This window comes from Scyliorhinus torazame, chromosome 12, assembly GCF_047496885.1.
Source record: "Scyliorhinus torazame isolate Kashiwa2021f chromosome 12, sScyTor2.1, whole genome shotgun sequence".
NCBI classification, from domain to species: domain Eukaryota; kingdom Metazoa; phylum Chordata; class Chondrichthyes; order Carcharhiniformes; family Scyliorhinidae; genus Scyliorhinus; species Scyliorhinus torazame.
The window spans coordinates 36124965-36144945 of record NC_092718.1 but is presented as its reverse complement, the minus strand read 5'-3'; the positions used below and the strand labels follow the sequence as shown (position 1 = coordinate 36144945).

The 19981-nt window shown below is 49.0% G+C and overlaps 2 protein-coding genes across 2 annotated transcripts in view; both read right to left on the bottom strand.

The window, feature by feature from the left end:
- LOC140387321 (phospholipid-transporting ATPase ID-like) overlaps positions 1 to 12965 on the bottom strand; it is a 207143-nt gene extending 194178 nt beyond the window's left edge. Inside the window, exon 1 of the mRNA XM_072470249.1 lies at positions 12959 to 12965. Coding sequence (XP_072326350.1) covers positions 12959 to 12965 — 7 coding nt within the window. The remainder of the gene's footprint in view (positions 1 to 12958) is intronic.
- A 147-nt stretch (positions 12966 to 13112) lies between these two features.
- LOC140387320 (probable phospholipid-transporting ATPase IM) overlaps positions 13113 to 19981 on the bottom strand; it is a 277940-nt gene continuing 271071 nt past the window's right edge. The window contains exons 8-9 of the mRNA XM_072470248.1: positions 18417 to 18489; positions 13113 to 13187 (exon numbers count right to left, since the gene is read on the bottom strand). Coding sequence (XP_072326349.1) covers positions 13113 to 13187; positions 18417 to 18489 — 148 coding nt within the window. The remainder of the gene's footprint in view (positions 13188 to 18416; positions 18490 to 19981) is intronic.

Sequence of the window (19981 nt, the reverse complement as noted above, 5' to 3'; positions counted from 1 at the left end):
TGCTGCACCTCTGCCAGGGCCTTGGCCATTGCTGCCTGCACAGTGGCCTCTATGTCTGCCCTAGCCTCTGCCTTGTTTACCTGCCGATGTACCCTCAGCGCATCGGCAAAGGCTGCCTTCCAGTTCCAGCTCCCCCCTGGCCCCGGGGTAGACTGCACCTGGCTGCCCAGCTCTTTTTGATGCGGCGATACTTCCGTTCTGCCGCTTCGTGTGCTGATTAGCTCATCTGAACTGGCTCGCCCATTGCCCTGTCTGCCTTTGGTGCCCCTTCTCCCTCTGCTTTGGCTCCCTTCTGGCATCTCCCCCTCCTCCCCCCCTTTTTCTTCCCCTCCCCCCTCTTTTATTTATTTATTTATTCCCACCCTTCCCTTTTTCTTCTCCCCTCCCTTCTCTCCTTTACCACTTTATTTTTCCTCTTTTATAAAATTCTTCTCAGGTGAACTTGTTTTGGGTGAGAACAAGAAAAGTGCAAAAATATTTTTTTTTTAAAGTTTTAAAAGTTTAAAAGTTTTCTTTTCAGAGTTTTGTTTTTGCAAAATTTCTTTTTTCCTTCCTTTTCCCTCACTCACCCAGGTCGAGAGAGAGGGAGAGTGGTTTCTGGCCCGGAGTCCCTCTTTGTTCCTGCCTCGTGGTGGTCGCCGTCGGGGGTCGGTCGGTTCCCGCTGCTCGGTCCGGGCCGCCGCTCGTCGCACCCTGCGCTCTCCTGCTTGGGGGGGGGGGGTGGGGGGGGGGGGGTCGGCCGCTCCTCCGTTCCTTCCTCCCTGCAGGTTCGACCCCCACTTCTGGTCCTGGCCGCCGTTCGGTCCTGGCCACCGCTTCGGTCCTGGCCACCGCTTCTCCTACCCTGTGCTCTGCTGCCGTGCGTGTGTGGGGGGGGGGGGGGGGGGGGGGGGGGGGGGGGGGGGGGGGGGCCGGATCGCTCCTCTCCCGAGGGCCCAGTTCCCCTGCTCCCGATTTTGCGGGAAACTTTAAAAAAACGTTTTTTTAATTTTAAGAATTCGTGGAACTGCGGGAGCCTTTTTGCTGCGACCGCTCAGCTCACGAACGCCACCGGAAGTCCCGGTCGTATACTTTAGAGACGTTTGACAAGGCAGACGTTTGACAAGACAGCATTATCAGAGACCCCTTCCACCCAGGCATTGCCTTCTTCCAGACCCTTCCATCAGGCAGATAGTACAGGAGTCTGAAGACCCGTACATCCAGACCTAGGAACAGCTTCTTCCCCATAGCTATAAGACTCCTCCACGACTCCCCCTTTGACTGATCTGTTCCCTGTAAGAACACTATTCATGACGCCCTATGCTGCTCTTGCTCATGTATTTGCTTTGTTTGGCCCCTTGTTCCGCACTGTAGCCAATCACTGTTTTGTCGATGTACCATTTGTCAATGTTCTCTGTTGATTATTCTTGTGTCTACTATGTACATATTGTGCACGTTCCTCGGCCGCAGAAAAATACTTTTCACTGTACTTCGGTACATGTGACAATAAATCAAATCAAATCATTAAAAATTTGCGGCAATGATAATTTTTACAAAGGTGGCTGTGCAACAAAACACTTGAGAAGAAGTTCAGGATAAGGAGCTTTACAAAACAGGTTGGGGGATTATCAAGTTAATTCTGCCTGATTCGAAGCACTCAAAGTGATGGTGCGCTCAGGTATGTCAGGGGGTGGGGGAAGAGGGAGTGACAACGTAGGGGATGACTATTCCAGTCAGCAGGATCCATGGACGGAATTCTCCCCCCCAGGCCGGGTGGGAGAACCGCCGGGGCGCCGCGCGTGTCCCGCCACGCTGCCCCGATGCCCGCACCGATCGGCGGGCCGGCCTCTCTGAAGGACGACCTCCTTTCCTCCGCCGCCCTGCAAGATCCATCCGACATCTTCTTGCGGGGCGGCCTCGGGGAGGACGGCAACTGCGCATGCGCGGGTGACGTCATTTACACGGCGCCGCATTTACGCGGCGCCAAGGCCCGGCGTGCGTAAATGACGCGACTCCGCTCCTAGCCCCCTGGGGGCGGGAGAATAGGGGGCTGGGAGCGGGCTCCGATGCCGGAGTGAAACACTCCGATTTTCACTCTGGCGTCGGCAAGACTCCCGATGGGAGAATTGCGCCCCCTATCATTATGTGGAGGAAAAACAAAATCGCAGTTAGATGACACGTCGACCCGCGGACGTCTGGGAAGACCCTCACCAATAAATTCTGGTGGAGAGGAAACCCGAGACACTACATGTGTAGTGTCTCCCACCCGCCCTCCTCCTCTAACCTAATAATAAAACCCATTGGTCTGAGGTAAGTACCATATTTTATTATATTATTATTATTTTTTATAAAAATTTAATTTAGTTGTTAGCCAGATCTTGGTAGAAAGTAAGAGGAATGGCAGGGAAGGGAGTGCAATGTTCCTCCTGCAGGATGTTTGAGGTGAGGGATGCAGTTAGTGTCCCTGCTGATTTTACCTGCAGGAAGTGCTGCCATCTCCAGCTCCTCCAAGACCGAGTTAGGGAACTGGAGCTGGAGTTGGAAGAACTTCGGATCATTCGGGAGGCAGAAGGGGTCATAGCTAGCAGCTTCAGGGAATTAGTTACACCAAAGATTGGAGATAGGTGGGTAACTGTAAGAGGGACTGGGAAAAAGCAGTCAGTGCAGGGATCCCCTGCGGTCGTTCCCCTGAGAAACAAGTATACCGCTTTGGATACTTGTGGGGGGGGGGACTTACCAGGGGTAAGCCATGGGGTACGGGCCTCTGGCACGGAGTCTGTCCCTGTTGCTCAGAAGGGAAGGGGGGAGAGGAGCAGAGCATTAGTAATTGGGGACTCTATAGTCAGGGGCACAGATAGGAGATTTTGTGGGAGCGTGAGAGACTCACGTTTGGTATGTTGCCTCCCAGGTGCAAGGGTACGTGATGTCTCGGATCGTGTTTTCCGGGTCCTTAGGGGGGGAGGGGGAGCAGCCCCAAGTCGTGGTCCACATTGGCACTAACGACATAGGTAGGAAAGGGGACAAGGATGTCAGGCAGGCTTTCAGGGAGCTAGGATGGAAGCTCAGAACTAGAACAAACAGAGTTGTTATCTCTGGGTTGTTGCCCGTGCCACGTGATAGTGAGATGAGGAATAGGGAGAGAGAGCATTTAAACACGTGGCTACAGGGATGGTGCAGGCGGGAGGGATTCAGATTTCTGGATAACTGGGGCTCTTTCTGGGGAAGGTGGGACCTCTACAGACAGGATGGTCTACATCTGAACCTGAGGGGCACAAATATCCTGGGGGGGAGATTTGTTAGTGCTCTTTGGGGGGGTTTAAACTAATGCAGCAGGGGCATGGGAACCTGGATTGTAGTTTTAGGGTAAGGGAGAATGAGAGTATAGAGGTCAGGAGCACAGATTTGACGTCGCAGGAGGGGGCCAGTGTTCAGGTAGGTGGTTTGAAGTGTGTCTACTTCAATGCCAGGAGTATACGAAACAAGGTAGGGGAACTGGCAGCATGGGTTGGTACCTGGGACTTCGATGTTGTGGCCATTTCGGAGACATGGATAGAGCAGGGACAGGAATGGATGTTGCAGGTTCCGGGGTTTAGGTGTTTTAGTAAGCTCAGAGAAGGAGGCAAAAGAGGGGGAGGTGTGGCGCTGCTAGTCAAGAGCAGTATTACGGTGGCGGAGAGGATGCTAGATGGGGACTCTTCTTCCAAGGTAGTATGGGCTGAAGTTAGAAACAGGAAAGGAGAGGTCACCCTGTTGGGAGTTTTTTATAGGCCTCCTAATAGTTCTAGGGATGTAGAGGAAAGGATGGCGAAGATGATTCTGGATATGAGCGAAAGTAACAGGGTAGTTATTATGGGAGACTTTAACTTTCCAAATATTGACTGGAAAAGATATAGTTCGAGTACAATAGATGGGTCGTTTTTTGTACAGTGTGTGCAGGAGGGTTTCCTGAAACAATATGTTGACATGCCAACAAGAGGCGAGGCCACGTTGGATTTGGTTTTGGGTAATGAACCAGGACAGGTGTTGGATTTGGAGGTAGGAGAGCACTTTGGGGACAGTGACCACAATTCGGTGACGTTTACGTTAATGATGGAAAGGGATAAGTATACACCGCAGGGCAAGAGTTATAGCTGGGGGAAGGGCAATTATGATGCCATTAGACGTGACTTGGGGGGGATAAGGTGGAGAAGTAGGCTGCAAGTGTTGGGCACACTGGATAAGTGGGGCTTGTTCAAGGATCAGCTACTGCGTGTTCTTGATAAGTATGTACCGGTCAGACAGGGAGGAAGGCGTCGAGCGAGGGAACCGTGGTTTACCAAGGAAGTGGAATCTCTTGTTAAGAGGAAGAAGGAGGCCTATGTGAAGATGAAGTGTGAAGTTTCGGTTGGGGCGATGGATAGTTACAAGGTAGCGAGGAAGGATCTAAAGAGAGAGCTAAGACGAACAAGGAGGGGACATGAGAAGTATTTGGCAGGAAGGATCAAGGAAAACCCAAAAGCTTTCTATAGGTATGTCAGGAATAAGCGAATGACTAGGGAAAGAGTAGGACCAGTCAAGGACAGGGATGGGAAATTGTGTGTGGAGTCTGAAGAGATAGGCGAGATACTAAATGAATATTTTTCGTCAGTATTCACTCAGGAAAAAGATAATGTTGTGGAGGAGAATGCTGAGCCCCAGGCTAATAGAATAGATGGCATTGAGGTACGTTGGGAAGAGGTGTTGGCAATTCTGGACAGGCTGAAAATAGATAAGTCCCCGGGACCTGATGGGATTTATCCTAGGATTCTCTGGGAGGCCAGGGAAGAGATTGCTGGACCTTTGGCTTTGATTTTTATGTCATCATTGGCTACAGGAATAGTGCCAGAGGACTGGAGGACAGCAAATGTGGTCCCTTTGTTCAAAAAGGGGAGCAGAGACAACCCCGGCAATTATAGACCGGTGAGCCTCACGTCTGTAGTGGGTAAAGTCTTGGAGGGGATTATAAGAGACAAGATTTATAATCATCTAGATAGGAATAATATGATCAGGGATAGTCAGCATGGCTTTGTGAAGGGTAGGTCATGCCTCACAAACCTTATTGAGTTCTTTGAGAAGGTGACTGAACAGGTAGACGAGGGTAGAGCAGTTGATGTGGTGTATATGGATTTCAGCAAAGCGTTTGATAAGGTTCCCCACGTTAGGCTATTGCAAAAAATACGGAGGCTGGGGATTGAGGGTGATTTAGAGATGTGGATCAGAAATTGGCTAGCTGAAAGAAGACAGAGGGTGGTGGTTGATGGGAAATGTTCAGAATGGAGTACAGTCACAAGTGGAGTACCACAAGGATCTGTTCTGGGGCCGTTGCTGTTTGTCATTTTTATCAATGACCTAGAGGAAGGCGCAGAAGGGTGGGTGAGTAAATTTGCAGACGATACTAAAGTCGGTGGTGTTGTCGATAGTGTGGAAGGATGTAGCAGGTTACAGAGGGATATAGATAAGCTGCAGAGCTGGGCTGAGAGGTGGCAAATGGAGTTTAATGTAGAGAAGTGTGAGGTGATTCACTTTGGAAGGAATAACAGGAATGCGGAATATTTGGCTAATGGTAAAGTTCTTGAAAGTGTGGATGAGCAGAGGGATCTAGGTGTCCATGTACATAGATCCCTGAAAGTTGCCACCCAGGTTGATAGGGTTGTGAAGAAGGCCTATGGAGTGTTGGCCTTTATTGGTAGAGGGATTGAGTTCCGGAGTCGGGAGGTCATGTTGCAGTTGTACAGAACTCTGGTACGGCCGCATTTGGAGTATTGCGTACAGTTCTGGTCACCGCATTATAGGAAGGACGTGGAGGCTTTGGAGCGGGTGCAGAGGAGATTTACCAGGATGTTGCCTGGTATGGAGGGAAAATCTTATGAGGAAAGGCTGATGGACTTGAGGTTGTTTTCGTTGGAGAGAAGAAGGTTAAGAGGAGACTTAATAGAGGCATACAAAATGATCAGGGGGTTGGATAGGGTGGACAGTGAGAGCCTTCTCCCGCGGATGGATATGGCTGGCACGAGGGGACATATCTATTACCCCTCAGTTTAAAGTTATAGGACAGAGGTCAGAGGTAGGTTCTTTACGCAAAGAGTAGTGAGGCCGTGGAATGCCCTACCTGCTACAGTAGTGAACTCGCCAACATTGAGGGCATTTAAAAGTTTATTGGATAAACATATGGATGATAATGGCATAGTGTAGGTTAGATGGCTTTTGTTTCGGTGCAACATCGTGGGCCGAGGGGCCTGTACTGCGCTGTATTGTTCTATGTTCTATGTACGTGTTTAGTAGGAAGGTCACGCCAGTGAAAGGGTAAGAAATTAACGTCTGCTGTCAACCCCATGGAGCAGGGATTTTTAAAATACTTTGTTGTTGTTTTCCCCTTTTCAATAATAATCAGCATGCTCCTTTTAATTGAGACCAGAAATGAAATACTCAGACATCTTTTTTTCCAGCTTTGTTTTCTATACTGAATGTTACAAAATTAATAGTTCCTGTCCCAGTTACGTGTTTTGCCAGGCTCATAGACTCCTGATTCAACTTGCACCATTACAATTGATAATGGCAACATTTACACAAGGTTTACATATTGTATATTCTGAAGCCAATTGGGTATGTGTCCACTTTCCAATTCAGTTAGTCTTCCCCGAGAATTTTCTCAAATCCTCAGTGAAGTATGAGCCAATTAAAAGACCGCTGTCTTGTCACAACCACAGGGTGTCCAAAGGTGCTTCACAGCCATTTACATTTGAAGAGTTACTACCATTGTAATGTTGTGAAACGTGGCAACTGATCTGTGCACAACAAAATCCCTCAAACAGCGACGTGGTAATAAGCCAGATCATCTGTATTAGGTAATTGGTGGCCGAGGGGTAAAGTCTGACCTGGACACTGGGGAGAACTCCCTTGCACCTGTGCTTAAGTGTTTTGCCTTGTCTCACATCTACCTGCAGAGGGCAGACAGGGCCTCGTTTTAGCTTCGCACCTGAAAGTCAATACCAGCAACACAGTACTGCACTCCTGCAATTCCTGAAGTGGGATTCAAACCCACAACCTTCCGACTGGGAGCAGAGTGTTCAGCCACTGATTGAAGTGATTTTTGAAAAAAAGTAGAGTAGGCAAATAATTTCACAAGTGGAGTCAATAATATTTCATATCGATCCATAATATGGGGATGTTGCAAAATTTGTGTGGGATTGCATTTGGCAGGAGAACACAACAGGACAGGAGTGGGGAGGGGGGATTTTTTATCATCAGTGCAGAAGGAAGCCATTTGCCCCATCGGTTCTGCACCGACCCTCGGAATGAGCACCCGACCTACGTCCATTCCCCCTACCTAACTCCATGCATCGATCATGGCCAAGCCACCTAAACTGTGCATCTTTGGACTGTGGGAGGAAACTGGAGCACCCGGAGGAAACCCACGCAGACACGGGGAGAACGTGCACACTTCACACAGATAGAGGAAACTGGAGCACCCGGAGGAAACCCACGCAGACACAGGGAGAACGTGCACACATCACACAGATAGTCACCCAAGGCCGGAATCGAACCTGGGTCCCTGGCGCTGTGAGACAGCAGTGCTAACTGTCATGATATCCATATTAACATATCATGGTGCAATCACACACACACACTGATGGAGGTACCTCTTCCAGCAGCGCCTGCAGGGTAAGGATGAGCCTTTTCAACCCTTTTTGACACACCTCCGTATCCTCGTGCAGTCCTGCGGCTATGAGGCCACCTCCGATTCCATGATTCGGGACCAGATAGTGTTTGGGGTCACCTCAGAAACTCTACGCCAGAAGCTCCTCAAAATAAAGAGCCTCACCCTTGCCACCGCCATCGAAACCTGCGTCCTCCACGAAAATGCGACCAGCCGGTACTCCCAATTCCAGGCGGCCGAATCGGCACGGCAGGGGTCCCACGAGGCCGAGCGGGTCCAGTCGATCGAGTTCCTCCCGGCCCGCAGCCTGGACGAGGGCAGCCATTTCGCGCGCTTTCCGAGTCCTCCCGCGCTTGTACTCACTAAAAGTGGGGACGTCGGCGCAGAGGGACGTGACGCGCAGGCGCACTCTACGCAGGACTGAATTGCGCATGCACGGTGGCGCAACGAACGCCATGACGTCACGACGTGCGGCAACTGTGGATACGCACACTTAAAGCGACAATGTCCAGCCAAAACTCAACAATGCCTCCGCTGTGGCAAGATGGGCCACTACATTGCCTGCTGTCGAGCAGCTCAACCTGCCAATGCTCTGCAATTCGGCCAGCCTCGCAGGGGCGTGCGAGCCATTCAGCCTCCATACACCGAGTAATACCCTGACGACGTACAAACCGGTGATACCGACGACCGGGAATCCTTCCGCGTTGCGGTAATAGACAGAAATCGGATGTCCCCAAGTAGGACCCACCAGCCGATGCCAGTGCACAGCGTTAATCAGGGCGATGAATGGTGTGCCACCCTAATGGTCAACCGATCACCAATCACATTCCGTTTAGACACTGGTGCCTCCGCCAATCTCATTGCATGGTCAGCCTTCTACACCTTGAAGGTCAAACCTCCGATTCGGCCATCGCGCTGTCAGTTGGTCGATTACAGCGGTAATGTTATCCCGGCCATGGGGTCTTGCCAGCTCGAGGTTGCACACAATTCATACACAGCCACACTGTCTTTTGTGATAGTTGGATCCTCGAAGGACTCTCTGCTAGGTGCACAGGTGTGCAAGATCCTCCACCTCGTTCAGCGGGTACACACTCTGTCTCCAGAAGGCACGTCCGATTTCCCGGATGCAGACTTTAGGGCACAGCTCCACTCGCTCCTCGCCCACAACCAGGAGGCTTTCGAGGGCATGGGCACACTGCCCTACACTTACCGAATACGGCTCAAACCGGACGCCGCCCCGGTCATTCACGCACCGCGTAGAGTCCCAGCACCACTCAAGGACCGCCTCAAGCAGCAGCTGCAGGATCTGCAGGACCAAGGAGTGCTTTCCCGGGTCACGGAGCCAACGCCATGGGTCAGCTCCATGGTGTGCATAAAAAAGCCCACTGGCGAACTCCGGATTTGCATCGACCCGAAAGACCTGAACAACAACATCATGAGGGAACACTACCCCATACCCAAACGGGAAGAAATCACGAGCGAAATGGCCCGGGCTAAAATTTTTACCAAGCTTGATGCCTCAAAGGGCTTTTGGCAGATTCAGCTGGATCAGTCCAGCAGGAAGCTGTGTACTTTCAACACTCCCTTTGGCAGATACTGCTACAATAGGATGCCGTTTGGCATCATCTCGGCATCCGAGGTGTTTCATCGCATCATGGAACAGATGTTGGAGGGCATCGAAGGGGTGCGCGTCTATGTTGACGACGTCATCATCTGGTCCACCACACCACAGGAGCACATCAGTCATCTCCAGCGCGCCTTTGCTCGGATACGAGAACACGGTCTGCGCCTCAACCGAGCCAAGTGTTCTTTTGGCCAAACTGAGCTAAAGTTTCTGGGGGACCACATATCCCGGTCAGGGGTGCGTCCGGATGCAGACAAAGTGACAGCTATTGCAGCCATGCTGCAGCCGGCAGACAAGAAGGCAGTGCTACGCTTTCTCGGGATGGTCAACTTCCTGGGGAAGTTTATTCCCAACCTTGCCTCCCACACAACGGCTCTTCGCCACCTAGTGAAGAAGACTATGGAGTTCCAGTGGCTTCCCGCACACCATAAGGAATGGGAGGAGCTCAAGATCAGGCTCACCACCGCTCCGGTATTGGCGTTCTTCGACACTACTCAAGATACAAAGATCTCGACTGATGCCAGCCAGTCCGGCATTGGGGCGGTATTCCTGCAACGGGACGACACTGCATCATGGGCCTATGCGTCACCTATGCCTCGCGGACCATTACCCCCACAGAACAGCGCTATGCACAAATTGAGAAGGAGTGCCTGGGTTTGTTAACCGGCATAGATAAATTCCACGACCATGTGTATGGTCTTCCTCAGTTCACCGTGGAAACCGACCATCGCCCCCTGGTCGGCATCATACAAAAGGACCTCAATGAGATGACCCCTCGCCTCCAGCGCATTCTGCTCAAGCTCTGGAGGTACGACTTCCAACTGGTCTACACCCCGGGAAAGGATATCATCATCGCGGATGCCCTGTCCAGATCAGTGAGCACACCGCCCGAATCGGGGGGGGGGGGGGGGGGTTCGTCTGTCAGGTCGACGCACATGTAGCCTTCACATCGGCCAATCTGCCAGCTACTGATGCAAGTCTGGCCCACATTCGCCGTGAGACTGCGGCTGACCCCCTACTACAACGTGTGATGCGCCACATGACGGAAGGGTGGCTCAAGGGGCAGTGCCCACAATTCTACAATGTCCGGGACGACTTGGCCGTCATTGATGGTGTCCTCTTGAAGTTGGACCGGATTGTGATCCCACACAGCATGCACAGGCTTGTCCTCGAACAATTGCACGAAGGCCATCTCGAGGTTGAAAAGTGCAGGCGGAGGGCCCGAGAAGCTGTGTACTGGCCAGGCATCAGCGACAACATCGCCAACATGGTGCTCAACTGCCCCACCTGCCTAAGGTTTCAGCCGGCGTAACCCCCTGAGACGCTTCAGCCCCATGAGTTGGTAACATCCCCCTGGGCAAAGGTGGGTGTGGACCTCTTTCATGCGCTCGGCAGGGACTACGTCATTATAATTGACTATTTTTCCAATTATCCGGAGGTCATACGCCTGCACGACTTGACATCATCAGCTGTAATCGGAGCATGTAAAGAAACCTTCGCTCGCATGGCATTCCGCTTACCGTCATGTCAATGGGCCCTGTTTTGCGCGCCAAGAATGGTCTTCTTTTGCCGCTTCATATGGCTTCACACACGTGACGTCCAGCCCTCTGCATCCCCAGTCAAATGGCAAGACGGAAAAGGGCGTCCATATCGTCAAGCGGCTCCCCTGCAAGGCTGCTGATGCCGGATCTGACTTCTGTTTAGCCATGCTGGCCTATCACTCAGCCCCACTATCCACAGGCCTCTCACCAGCCCAGCTGTTGATGGGTCACGCCCTCAGGACCACTGTGCCATCCATTCATATTCCTAAACCCGACCATGCTCCAGTACTGCAAAGGATGCGACAGCAGCGTGCTCAGCAGAAGGTGGCACATGACACTCGGAGAACTGATCTTCCTGCCCTGGCGCCTGGAGACAACATCCGCATACACCTACCAGAGGGCGGCTGGTCGGCAACTGCCGAGGTTCTCCGCCGCGTGGCTCCCCGCTCGTTCCTGGTTCGCATGCCTGATGACTCATTCGCCGGCGTAATCGGTGGGCCCTTTGGGTGCTTCCACGCTCGCTACGTGATCATGCACCGGTGACACGCCCTCCTGTTGTGCCTGATGTTGACTTCGTGGAGCTTCCTGCCACTCTGCCTATTCCTCTATCGCCCATGGCCAGGCCCATTCCTCAGCCGGAGGATCCTGACACACACTTGAAGCGGTCAACCCAAATTCGTCGCCCACCTACTAGGCTGGAATTATGAGCCTGTTTGCACATTGGACTCACTGAATTGTTGTGCAACAATGTTAACGTGTTTCTCTTTTTGTCATTTCTGGAGTTCTCTTTCGATATTTGATGATTGCACTCATTGCTATGTTGCACCTGACACTTGCCTATGTATATAGTTTAGCCTCATGTACATGTTGTAAATATTGCACACACATACTCAGCCGCACTCAGTACACACCAATATTTATTACCATGTAGGCACGTATTCTTGTGAAAAGGGGGATGTCATGATATCCATATTAACATATCATGGTGCAAACACACACACACACACTGATGGACAGGTCGACGGACCAATCAACACACACGCAACATCATAGCCAATCACAAGTGAGAGCACACACACTATAAAACAGGGAACACCACAGTTCCCGCTCATTCCACCAGGAGATAGCACAGAGCTCACAGCGTGCCACTCAGACTTACACCATGTGCTGAGTGCCTCTCTAAGATAGTGCTAGGGCTGGGTCCACAGGTTAACTGGTGAAGTACGAACCACAGCCAGAAGTTAACAGTTGTTATTATACAGAATAATGAAACAGAGTTGTACCATCTACAACCGTGTTGGTTCGTTTGTGTATCGGAACACCAAACACGACACTAACCACTGTGCCGTCTGTGCTGATATGAGTTGCAGGTGTAGCTGTTGAGAAGGAAGAAGTACTGAGAAAATTTGAAAATAGAAGTGACTTGGGCATTAGGAACTTTTAGGTACAAATCTGGAGGTCACAAATTTGAAGCACAGGACTGCCGTCATTCCTGCTCACTTCTCTCATTGGGCAGGTTTTATTAGCTGGTGGTTGGGTTACAAAACGGGATGCCAGCGGGAGCAAGCATTTTGTGAGAGACGAAAAGAACAAAACGCACAGACCTGGTATCTCCCCAACAAACCTCTGGGTAGCCTTCATGACTTGCTGCTGAACACAACAGGTCTGAGGGCTAGACATCACCAACCTCTCACAGATGGGGGAGAACATAGTGGGGGTTAGGCGCGGCACTAGCCGAGCAGTGCTGCTGCTGTAGAGAGTTGTAAATGTTTTCTGTAAAAAAAGGGGTTCACGGTAGATGGTACACTAAAGGAAAGGTCTCATCCCCATGCCCACTGTTAAAGGAGGGATGAACTCTGCATGGGCAGAGAGAGAGTTAGCACATTTGATTTGTTAAAGAAGCATAAGAATCTAATACTACAAGCTCAGGAATATGTACCTGTCTGTGGGATCTTGCAGTGCAGAGATCGGTTGCCATTTTTCCTGTACTCCAACAGTGATAACACTTCGAGAGCATATGGTTGTGAAGCACTTTGCCCAGGATTTGAGAAAATTCTCAGGGGAGGACTACTCTAATCGGACAGTTAACACATACCTCATTGGATAATAATCTACCGATTCCACTGGCCATTAAATTACTTGCCATCGCTCAGTGGCAGCTTGACTTCAATTCAGCACCCCATTGATTAGCAAGTTGAACTGATCTTGCAGCATTGCACAGAGCAGTTTAAGATTAGGAACAGGCAATAAATGCTGGCCTAGCAAATCCGTAAATGAATAAAGAAAAATATTCTCACCCATCAAGCTCGGCTGTCTCGACATAACCAAGTCCATGTGGTTCACTGCTCGATAGCAGCAACAGGTCAGCCTGTAAGTAGACATCAGGAAAAAAAATCAACCAAAATCAAATTTCATAAACACAGCCAATTAGCATCCTGAAAATGCAACACTATACCTTTATGACTGTAAGGACACAATAAATATAATAAATAGGAGAAGGAGATCATTCAGCCGCTTGAATCTGTTCTGTCGTTTGTTGCTAACTTTGGTTAGCTCTTAATTCGTTGCCCGTTGGGTCTTTACTGAATTTGCTCTGTTTCTATAACCTTTGCTCTAGAGTCGCCAGGTATCTTTATGATACCGCCACGAGGTTCAAGTTCAAGTACTGATCAATAACTCAACACACCAATTAGTAAGATTCAAATCAAAACACATTTATTATACACAGTAAATCACTACTCATGCATAAACTCTACTTTCCAGACTATTCTCTATCACTAAAAGGCCTATACTTAGCTTCGGAATTGGCCCACCAGGTCAGGGGAACAAATGACCTTTCGTTCAGGTTCTGAAACTGCAGGATTTAAAAGCTGGTATGGACTGGTAGCTAGGAGTGCCTATCTCGTAGCGAGCATTGACTGGAGATTTACTTGGTTGATGCGGCAGCTTGGGCAGTTCACTCTCAGGGGTTTATTCGCTGCTGAGTGACCCTGCCAAGAAGGACGATTTGAACTTGGGGACTCTACTTTATAGTTCCCAGGGGCTTCCCGCCGTTTGGGGCGGACCCCGTACCTGGTTTCAAATTATTGGACTACGTTCCGATGTCTGGCATGGCCTTATTGACCTTAAATGTTTCCATTGTACCCGGGGATCGCTCATTAGTATGCAGATGGCTGCTGGTTTCAGTGCTGTCTGGGCTTTTGCAAGTTCTAATACACAGGATTTCTGCACTTACTAGTTTTTGCCTGTGTTGGCTGAATTTCCCTGCAGCCTTTGCGGACCTCCATTTTAAGTCGGGAAGTGGCCAACCCAGGTGGCTACACGTTCAGTACCTCATGGATGACCCTCAATCTCAACTCCACTTTCCTGCCCATTCCCCATATGCTGAGCCTGCCAAGAGCCGAAAGGTCTGTCCATGTCAGTGGCAAGTGTACTCCACGATGGAGCATCCACAACCCTCCGTAGAGAATTCCAAAGATTCACAATCCTCCTCAGTGAAGAAATTTCTCCTCATCTCAGTCCTAAACAATTGGCCCCTTATCCTGAGACTGCGCCCCCATCTTCTAGATTCCCCGACCAAGAAAATCAACATCTGGGGTGCCTCCCATGCCAAGCCCTTTCAGAATCTTGTAGGTTTCGATGCGATCACCTCTCATTCCTCTAAACCCCAGAACGAGTGTAGGCCCAAATTACTCAGCCTCATAGGTCAATACTCTCTTCCCAGGAGCCAGTCTAGTGAATCTGAGCTGTTCTGTCTCCGACATAAGTATAATGCTTCCTTAGGCATGCACACCAAAACTTTGCACATTACTCCAGGTGTGGTCTCGCCAACTCTGTACAATTGTAGCAATGGTTCATCTATAAAAATGAACAGTGAATTCCCAGAACTGGGTGACAGAAGTGAATAGGAAGTTCTCTGTCATTCTGGAATTATTGACATTGTTTGTTTTGCCTTTGCTTCGAGTTCAAACTCACTGAATCACCCTGTTCAGACCCTGCTCCCCATTTCCTCCCCCGCCTCCCCCACATCGTGGGGGACAGTGAATTCCCAGAATTGGGTGATAAAAGTGAATAGGAAGTTGTAATATCTGCGGGAGGACTTCACCGCTACTTGAAAGCAGGGAGACTAACAGAAAGGTGAAAGGCAACAAGTGCAGTTAGAAGGCAGAATGGATCTAGAAAAGACAAAGCAGGATTCTACATTATGCAATTTATTTCACTTTTCTATACTGGGGAGACAGGCAAGTCAGTCGGTATAACACAGTGCTAGGATATGGAGCTAAAAGGGCTGCCACGGGAGTGAGTCACATTGGATTGATAAACCAGAGGTTAGTAGAAGTATGGCAAAAAATAAAAACTGTTTACATGATAGATAAGTGTGAGAGAAAGCAAGTATTGTGGCTCTATGTTGCATGCTCACATTAGGGGGAGGCAGTGGTATTGTCACTGGGCTAGTAATCCAGAAACCTAGGGTAATGCAAATGGTGAAATTGGAATTCAATAAAAATCTGGAATGAAAAGTCTAATGATGACCATGAAACCATCGTCAATTGTCGTTAAAAGCCGACCAAGGCAGGCCAGCAACACGGTTCAATTCCCGTACCAGCCTCCCCAAACAGGCGCCGGAATGTGGCGACTAGGGGCTTTTCACAGTAACTTCTTTTGAAGCCTACTTGTGACAATAAGCAAATTTCATTTCATTTCATTTCAAAAGCCCATCCGGTCCACCAAATGTCCTTTAGGGAAGGAAATCTGCAAACCTTACGAGGTCTGGCCTACATAGGAAATTTGGACATTCTGAATTCTCCCTCAGTGTACCCGAACAGGCGCCAGAATGTGGCGACTTGGGGCTTTTTGCAGTAACTTCATTGCAGTGTTAATGTAAGCCTACTTGTGACAATATAGATTATTGTCCAGATCCGCAGCAATGTGTTTAACTCTGAAATGCCCCCCCAAGGGGAATTAGGGATGGGCAATAAATGATGGGCCAGCCACATCCCATGAAATGATACATTTTTTAAAAATCCTGCGGTGTTATGGTGAATTTTTGAATGTTTTCCAATGAGAGGAATATTTTCAAACATTTTACTGCACTCTTATGTGAAAGTGAAGCTCAGTTTGAAGTGACTTGGTCGGCACCGGGGCACAATAGTTAGCACTGCTGCCTCACAGCTCCAGGGTCCCGGGTTCAATTCCGGCCTCAGGCAACTGTCAGTGCGGAGTTTGCACTTTCTCCCCGTGTCTGCGTGGGTTTCCTCCGGGTGCTTCGGTTTTCTCCCACAGTCCAAAGACGTGCAGGTTAGGTGGAATTGCCATGATAAATTGCCCCTTAGTGTCCAAAAGCTTAGGTGGGGTTACTGGGTTACGGGGATAGGGTGGAGGCGTGTGCTTATGTAGGGTGGTCTTTCCAAGGGCCGGTGCAGACTCGATGGGCTGAATGGCCTCCTTCTGCACTGTAAATTCTATGATTCTATGGTTCGGCACTTTAGGACTGACTGCCATTTTGCTGAATGGGCCATTCCAAGAGTTCAGTTGTAGTTTGATCAGAAACTCGGAAAGTGTGAATATGCTGATCAGTTTGAGATTACAGTTTAGAAACGCCCAGCAACTTAAAGATGGTCTCCGTATGTAATAAAGCATGACATCTGCATTGATGAATATACCCTGTGTTGGAGGGGGCAAATATTGACCCCCTTTAGCCAGGGTACAAAGGTGGTACCCAGCATCCATTGTGTGATAATCTAGGACAGGGATGCTGTAGCTCAGAACTGACACCATAGAGAAAATGGTGTCCTGCCTGGACATAGCAAATCTGAAACAGCCCACACCCTCAAAGACATTAGCACAAACACAAAGACACACTGATAAGACACTCAACCTAAGTTCCTGATAACAGCTGAAACCAGACAGCAACCAGGGATAACATGAGTTAAAATAAAGAGCAAGGGGAACAGTGATTTAAAACATAAATAGAGAAGGCCGGGCTCACTTGTTAAAGGCACCCTGGTTTCTATGAATGCAAACCATGTGATCCGCCTGTGAGTGGATGCTCCTGTTCTCTCATGAATGGGGAGCGCTTACTAGGCTATCATACGGAAATGTATTTCGATGTCTCTGATCCTTAAAACAATGAAATAGCGATTATCTTTGACGGGACAACTTCCAGTCATGTTGAACTGTGTGAATGTATCTTTCTACAAAAGTGTATAAATGCTGAACCTTTTCTGCTGATCTTTGAAAAAGCACTGGGATAGACCAGGCGCTTTCCCCACCGGTGTAAAATAAACTACTTTTGAAGGCTGGACCAAGACTCTGAGCGTGTAGTGATTTCTGCAGATTCATCTTCGCTAACACCATGCATGATTTGCTCTTTGCACTCGCCTTTTTAAGGACAGGGTCAGTATGACATTATGGTGATTTGTGGTCATTGTCACCTTTAAGGGCAACACAGCAGAGTAAGGGTCACCTAGAATGGGGGACCAATTGGGAGTGAGTGAGAGTGAGGACTCCACTTCAAGAGGTGGAGTCCTCTGTCAGGCAGAAGATTTGCTGGGGTGCATTCATTTTTAAAAATAAATTTAGAGTAGTCAATTATTTTTCTTTTCCAATTAAGGGGCAATTTAGTGTGGCCAATCCACCTAACCAGAACATCTTTGGGTTGTGGGGGTGAAACCCACGCAGACATGGGGAGAATGTGCAAACTCCACATGGACAATGACCCAGGGTCGGGATCTGAAGCTGGATCCTCAGCGCCGCAGTCCCAGTGCTAACCACTGCTCCAGCCGGGGTGCATTCATAACGCAGCCAAACAGGTTCGTGTCAGCCTGAAAAAATCGTTCCAACATGCTAGGAGCCACACTTGATGTGGAATGGCGTCCCTCAAGCTATAAGCCTCTAGCGACAGACCAGCGACCTGTTCCGAGCATGCTTAGCTGTGGAAACAGGCAACTATCAAAGTCTACCTTAATGCACCATTAAGTGCGGGAAGAGAATTGGAACCATCTAATGATGGAATGAATTCCGAAATAAATGAATCAGTGAGCCCATATGGCTAGCGGCAGTGCTCTAAATCCAATAAAATTGTCTATTAATTGTATCTTTCCTCATATCGCTGCTAATTATATTTTCGGGCAGCCGTGTGGGATGATGTACTGTTGTTCAGTTCTTCTTATGAATAAATACCTTTTGTGTTTCCAATGAAGGCTGTGAAAGTGCATCATTACAACTATACAGAATAGTTTTTTGCTATGATGTGTAGGTAAGCATTGCTTTAATGCTACAAGATTGGTTGATCTGAAGTAGGTTCGCTTTGGGCTGACTTAAATCAAACACTGTTTAAAAGAAATGGGAGACAGATAGAGCTGAATCACAGTTTGACGCATGAATGGTTAGGGAATTTTGCCGAATAGCATAAAGAACTACTGACATATTTTAAAATATTTATATAATCAGTGGCACCACTTTCAATATAATGAGACTGGAGTTGTTTAAGGAGATTGTACAATGCCACCTTCTCAGTTTAAACACAGCCTTGACAGGGCCCCCAGATCCCGAGGGCAAACTTATAAATAATTAAGTTCTCAACAACAGTACTTACTGCCACAAACTGATTGTTTTCCAATTTGATTACGTCTCCTACTCGAACATTCATCCATTTCTCATTCTGCAGCCTGGAAAAAAGTATGCAGAAAATATTATATTTCTCCCCCACTCATCACATGGCTTCTCTAGAATACATACTCTTTCGAGAGACAATGATTGCTGAGAGGAATGTGGTAGTATCGTGGTATTGTCACTGGACTAGTAGTCTACAGACCCGGGGTAATGCTCTGAGGACCTGGGTTTGATTCCCACCACAGCAGATGCTGAAATTTGAATTCAATAAAAATCCGGGATTAGAACATCTGATGCTGACCATGGAACCATCGCCAATTGTGCTGAAAACCCATCTAGTTCACTAATGGTCTTTAGGGAAATCTGCCATCCTTTTCTAGTCTGGCCTACATGTGATTCCACAGCATTGTGGTTGACTCGGAGGGTGGCACGATGGCGCAGCGGTTAGCATTGCTGCCTCACAGCTCCAGGGACCCGGGTTCAATTCTGACCTCGGGTCACTGTCTGTGTGGAGTTTGTACATTCTCCCCATGTCTGCGTGCGTTTCTTCTGGTGTCCTTCCACCGTCCACAGGTGTGCAGGTTTGGCTGAATTGGCCATGCTAAATTGCACCTTAGTGTCCAAAGGTCGGTTGGGGTTGCGTAGATGGGGCGGGGGATTGGACCTCGGTAGGGTGCTCTATCGGAGCAGGGGCCGGTACAGACCTGATGGGCTGAATGACCGCCTTCTGCGCTGTAGGGATTCTATGATTCTTAAATGCCCTCTGAACAAAGGCAATAAATGCTGTCCTAGCCAACGACACACTCACATCTAATTTTTTTTTTTTTAAAGTGGCCTTTCTTTCAATCCTCCACACATCTACACATAAAATGCACTCTTCTGATTTTATGGTCATGAAGTGAAAGAGTTGGGCTGTGTCTTTGTTTGCACCCAGTTTCAATAACAAACCTTCCCAGTTCCCGGTCTATAGATCCTCCCACAAACTCCTTACTTTCTGAAGAGAACCGCTTATTGTCCCAGTGACTCTTTTTGTGGAAATACGTGTGCTCAACATGAGCATTAGTGTTATGAAATGAAATATTGTCCATTTCAGGCACCCAGGGCAGGATTTTCCTTGTGGGTTTCTGAAACCTGCGATCAGGCTCAAATATGGGTCAGAAGACCGCACCGTGTGGGAAACTGTGACTCGTGATTTTCCCCGGACCAAACTAATACCCAAAAGGGTGAGCTCGCTGGCCAGGTAAGCTAAGCATGGTGGGTAAGTTCTTAATGCTGGAGGGTCAATCAGAGGCCTTCCACCTTAAAATACGCAGCAGGCTACCATAGGAGGTAAGTAAGGGAGAGAGTGCTTCAAAATGAAGGTGCGCTCTCTCCAACCTTGTTGAATTTAAAAGTGAAAATGGCTTTTGCAGCTAGGCTACCACTGTTGCGGGGATCCCTGGGCACCTGCAGCTGCGAAAGGAATCTGAGGTGGATGGGTAGGTGGCCCTGCTGCTGCCTTATCCTGCTTTCGATCCTGACTGCAGCAGGCCCCCACTGTCAGCATCA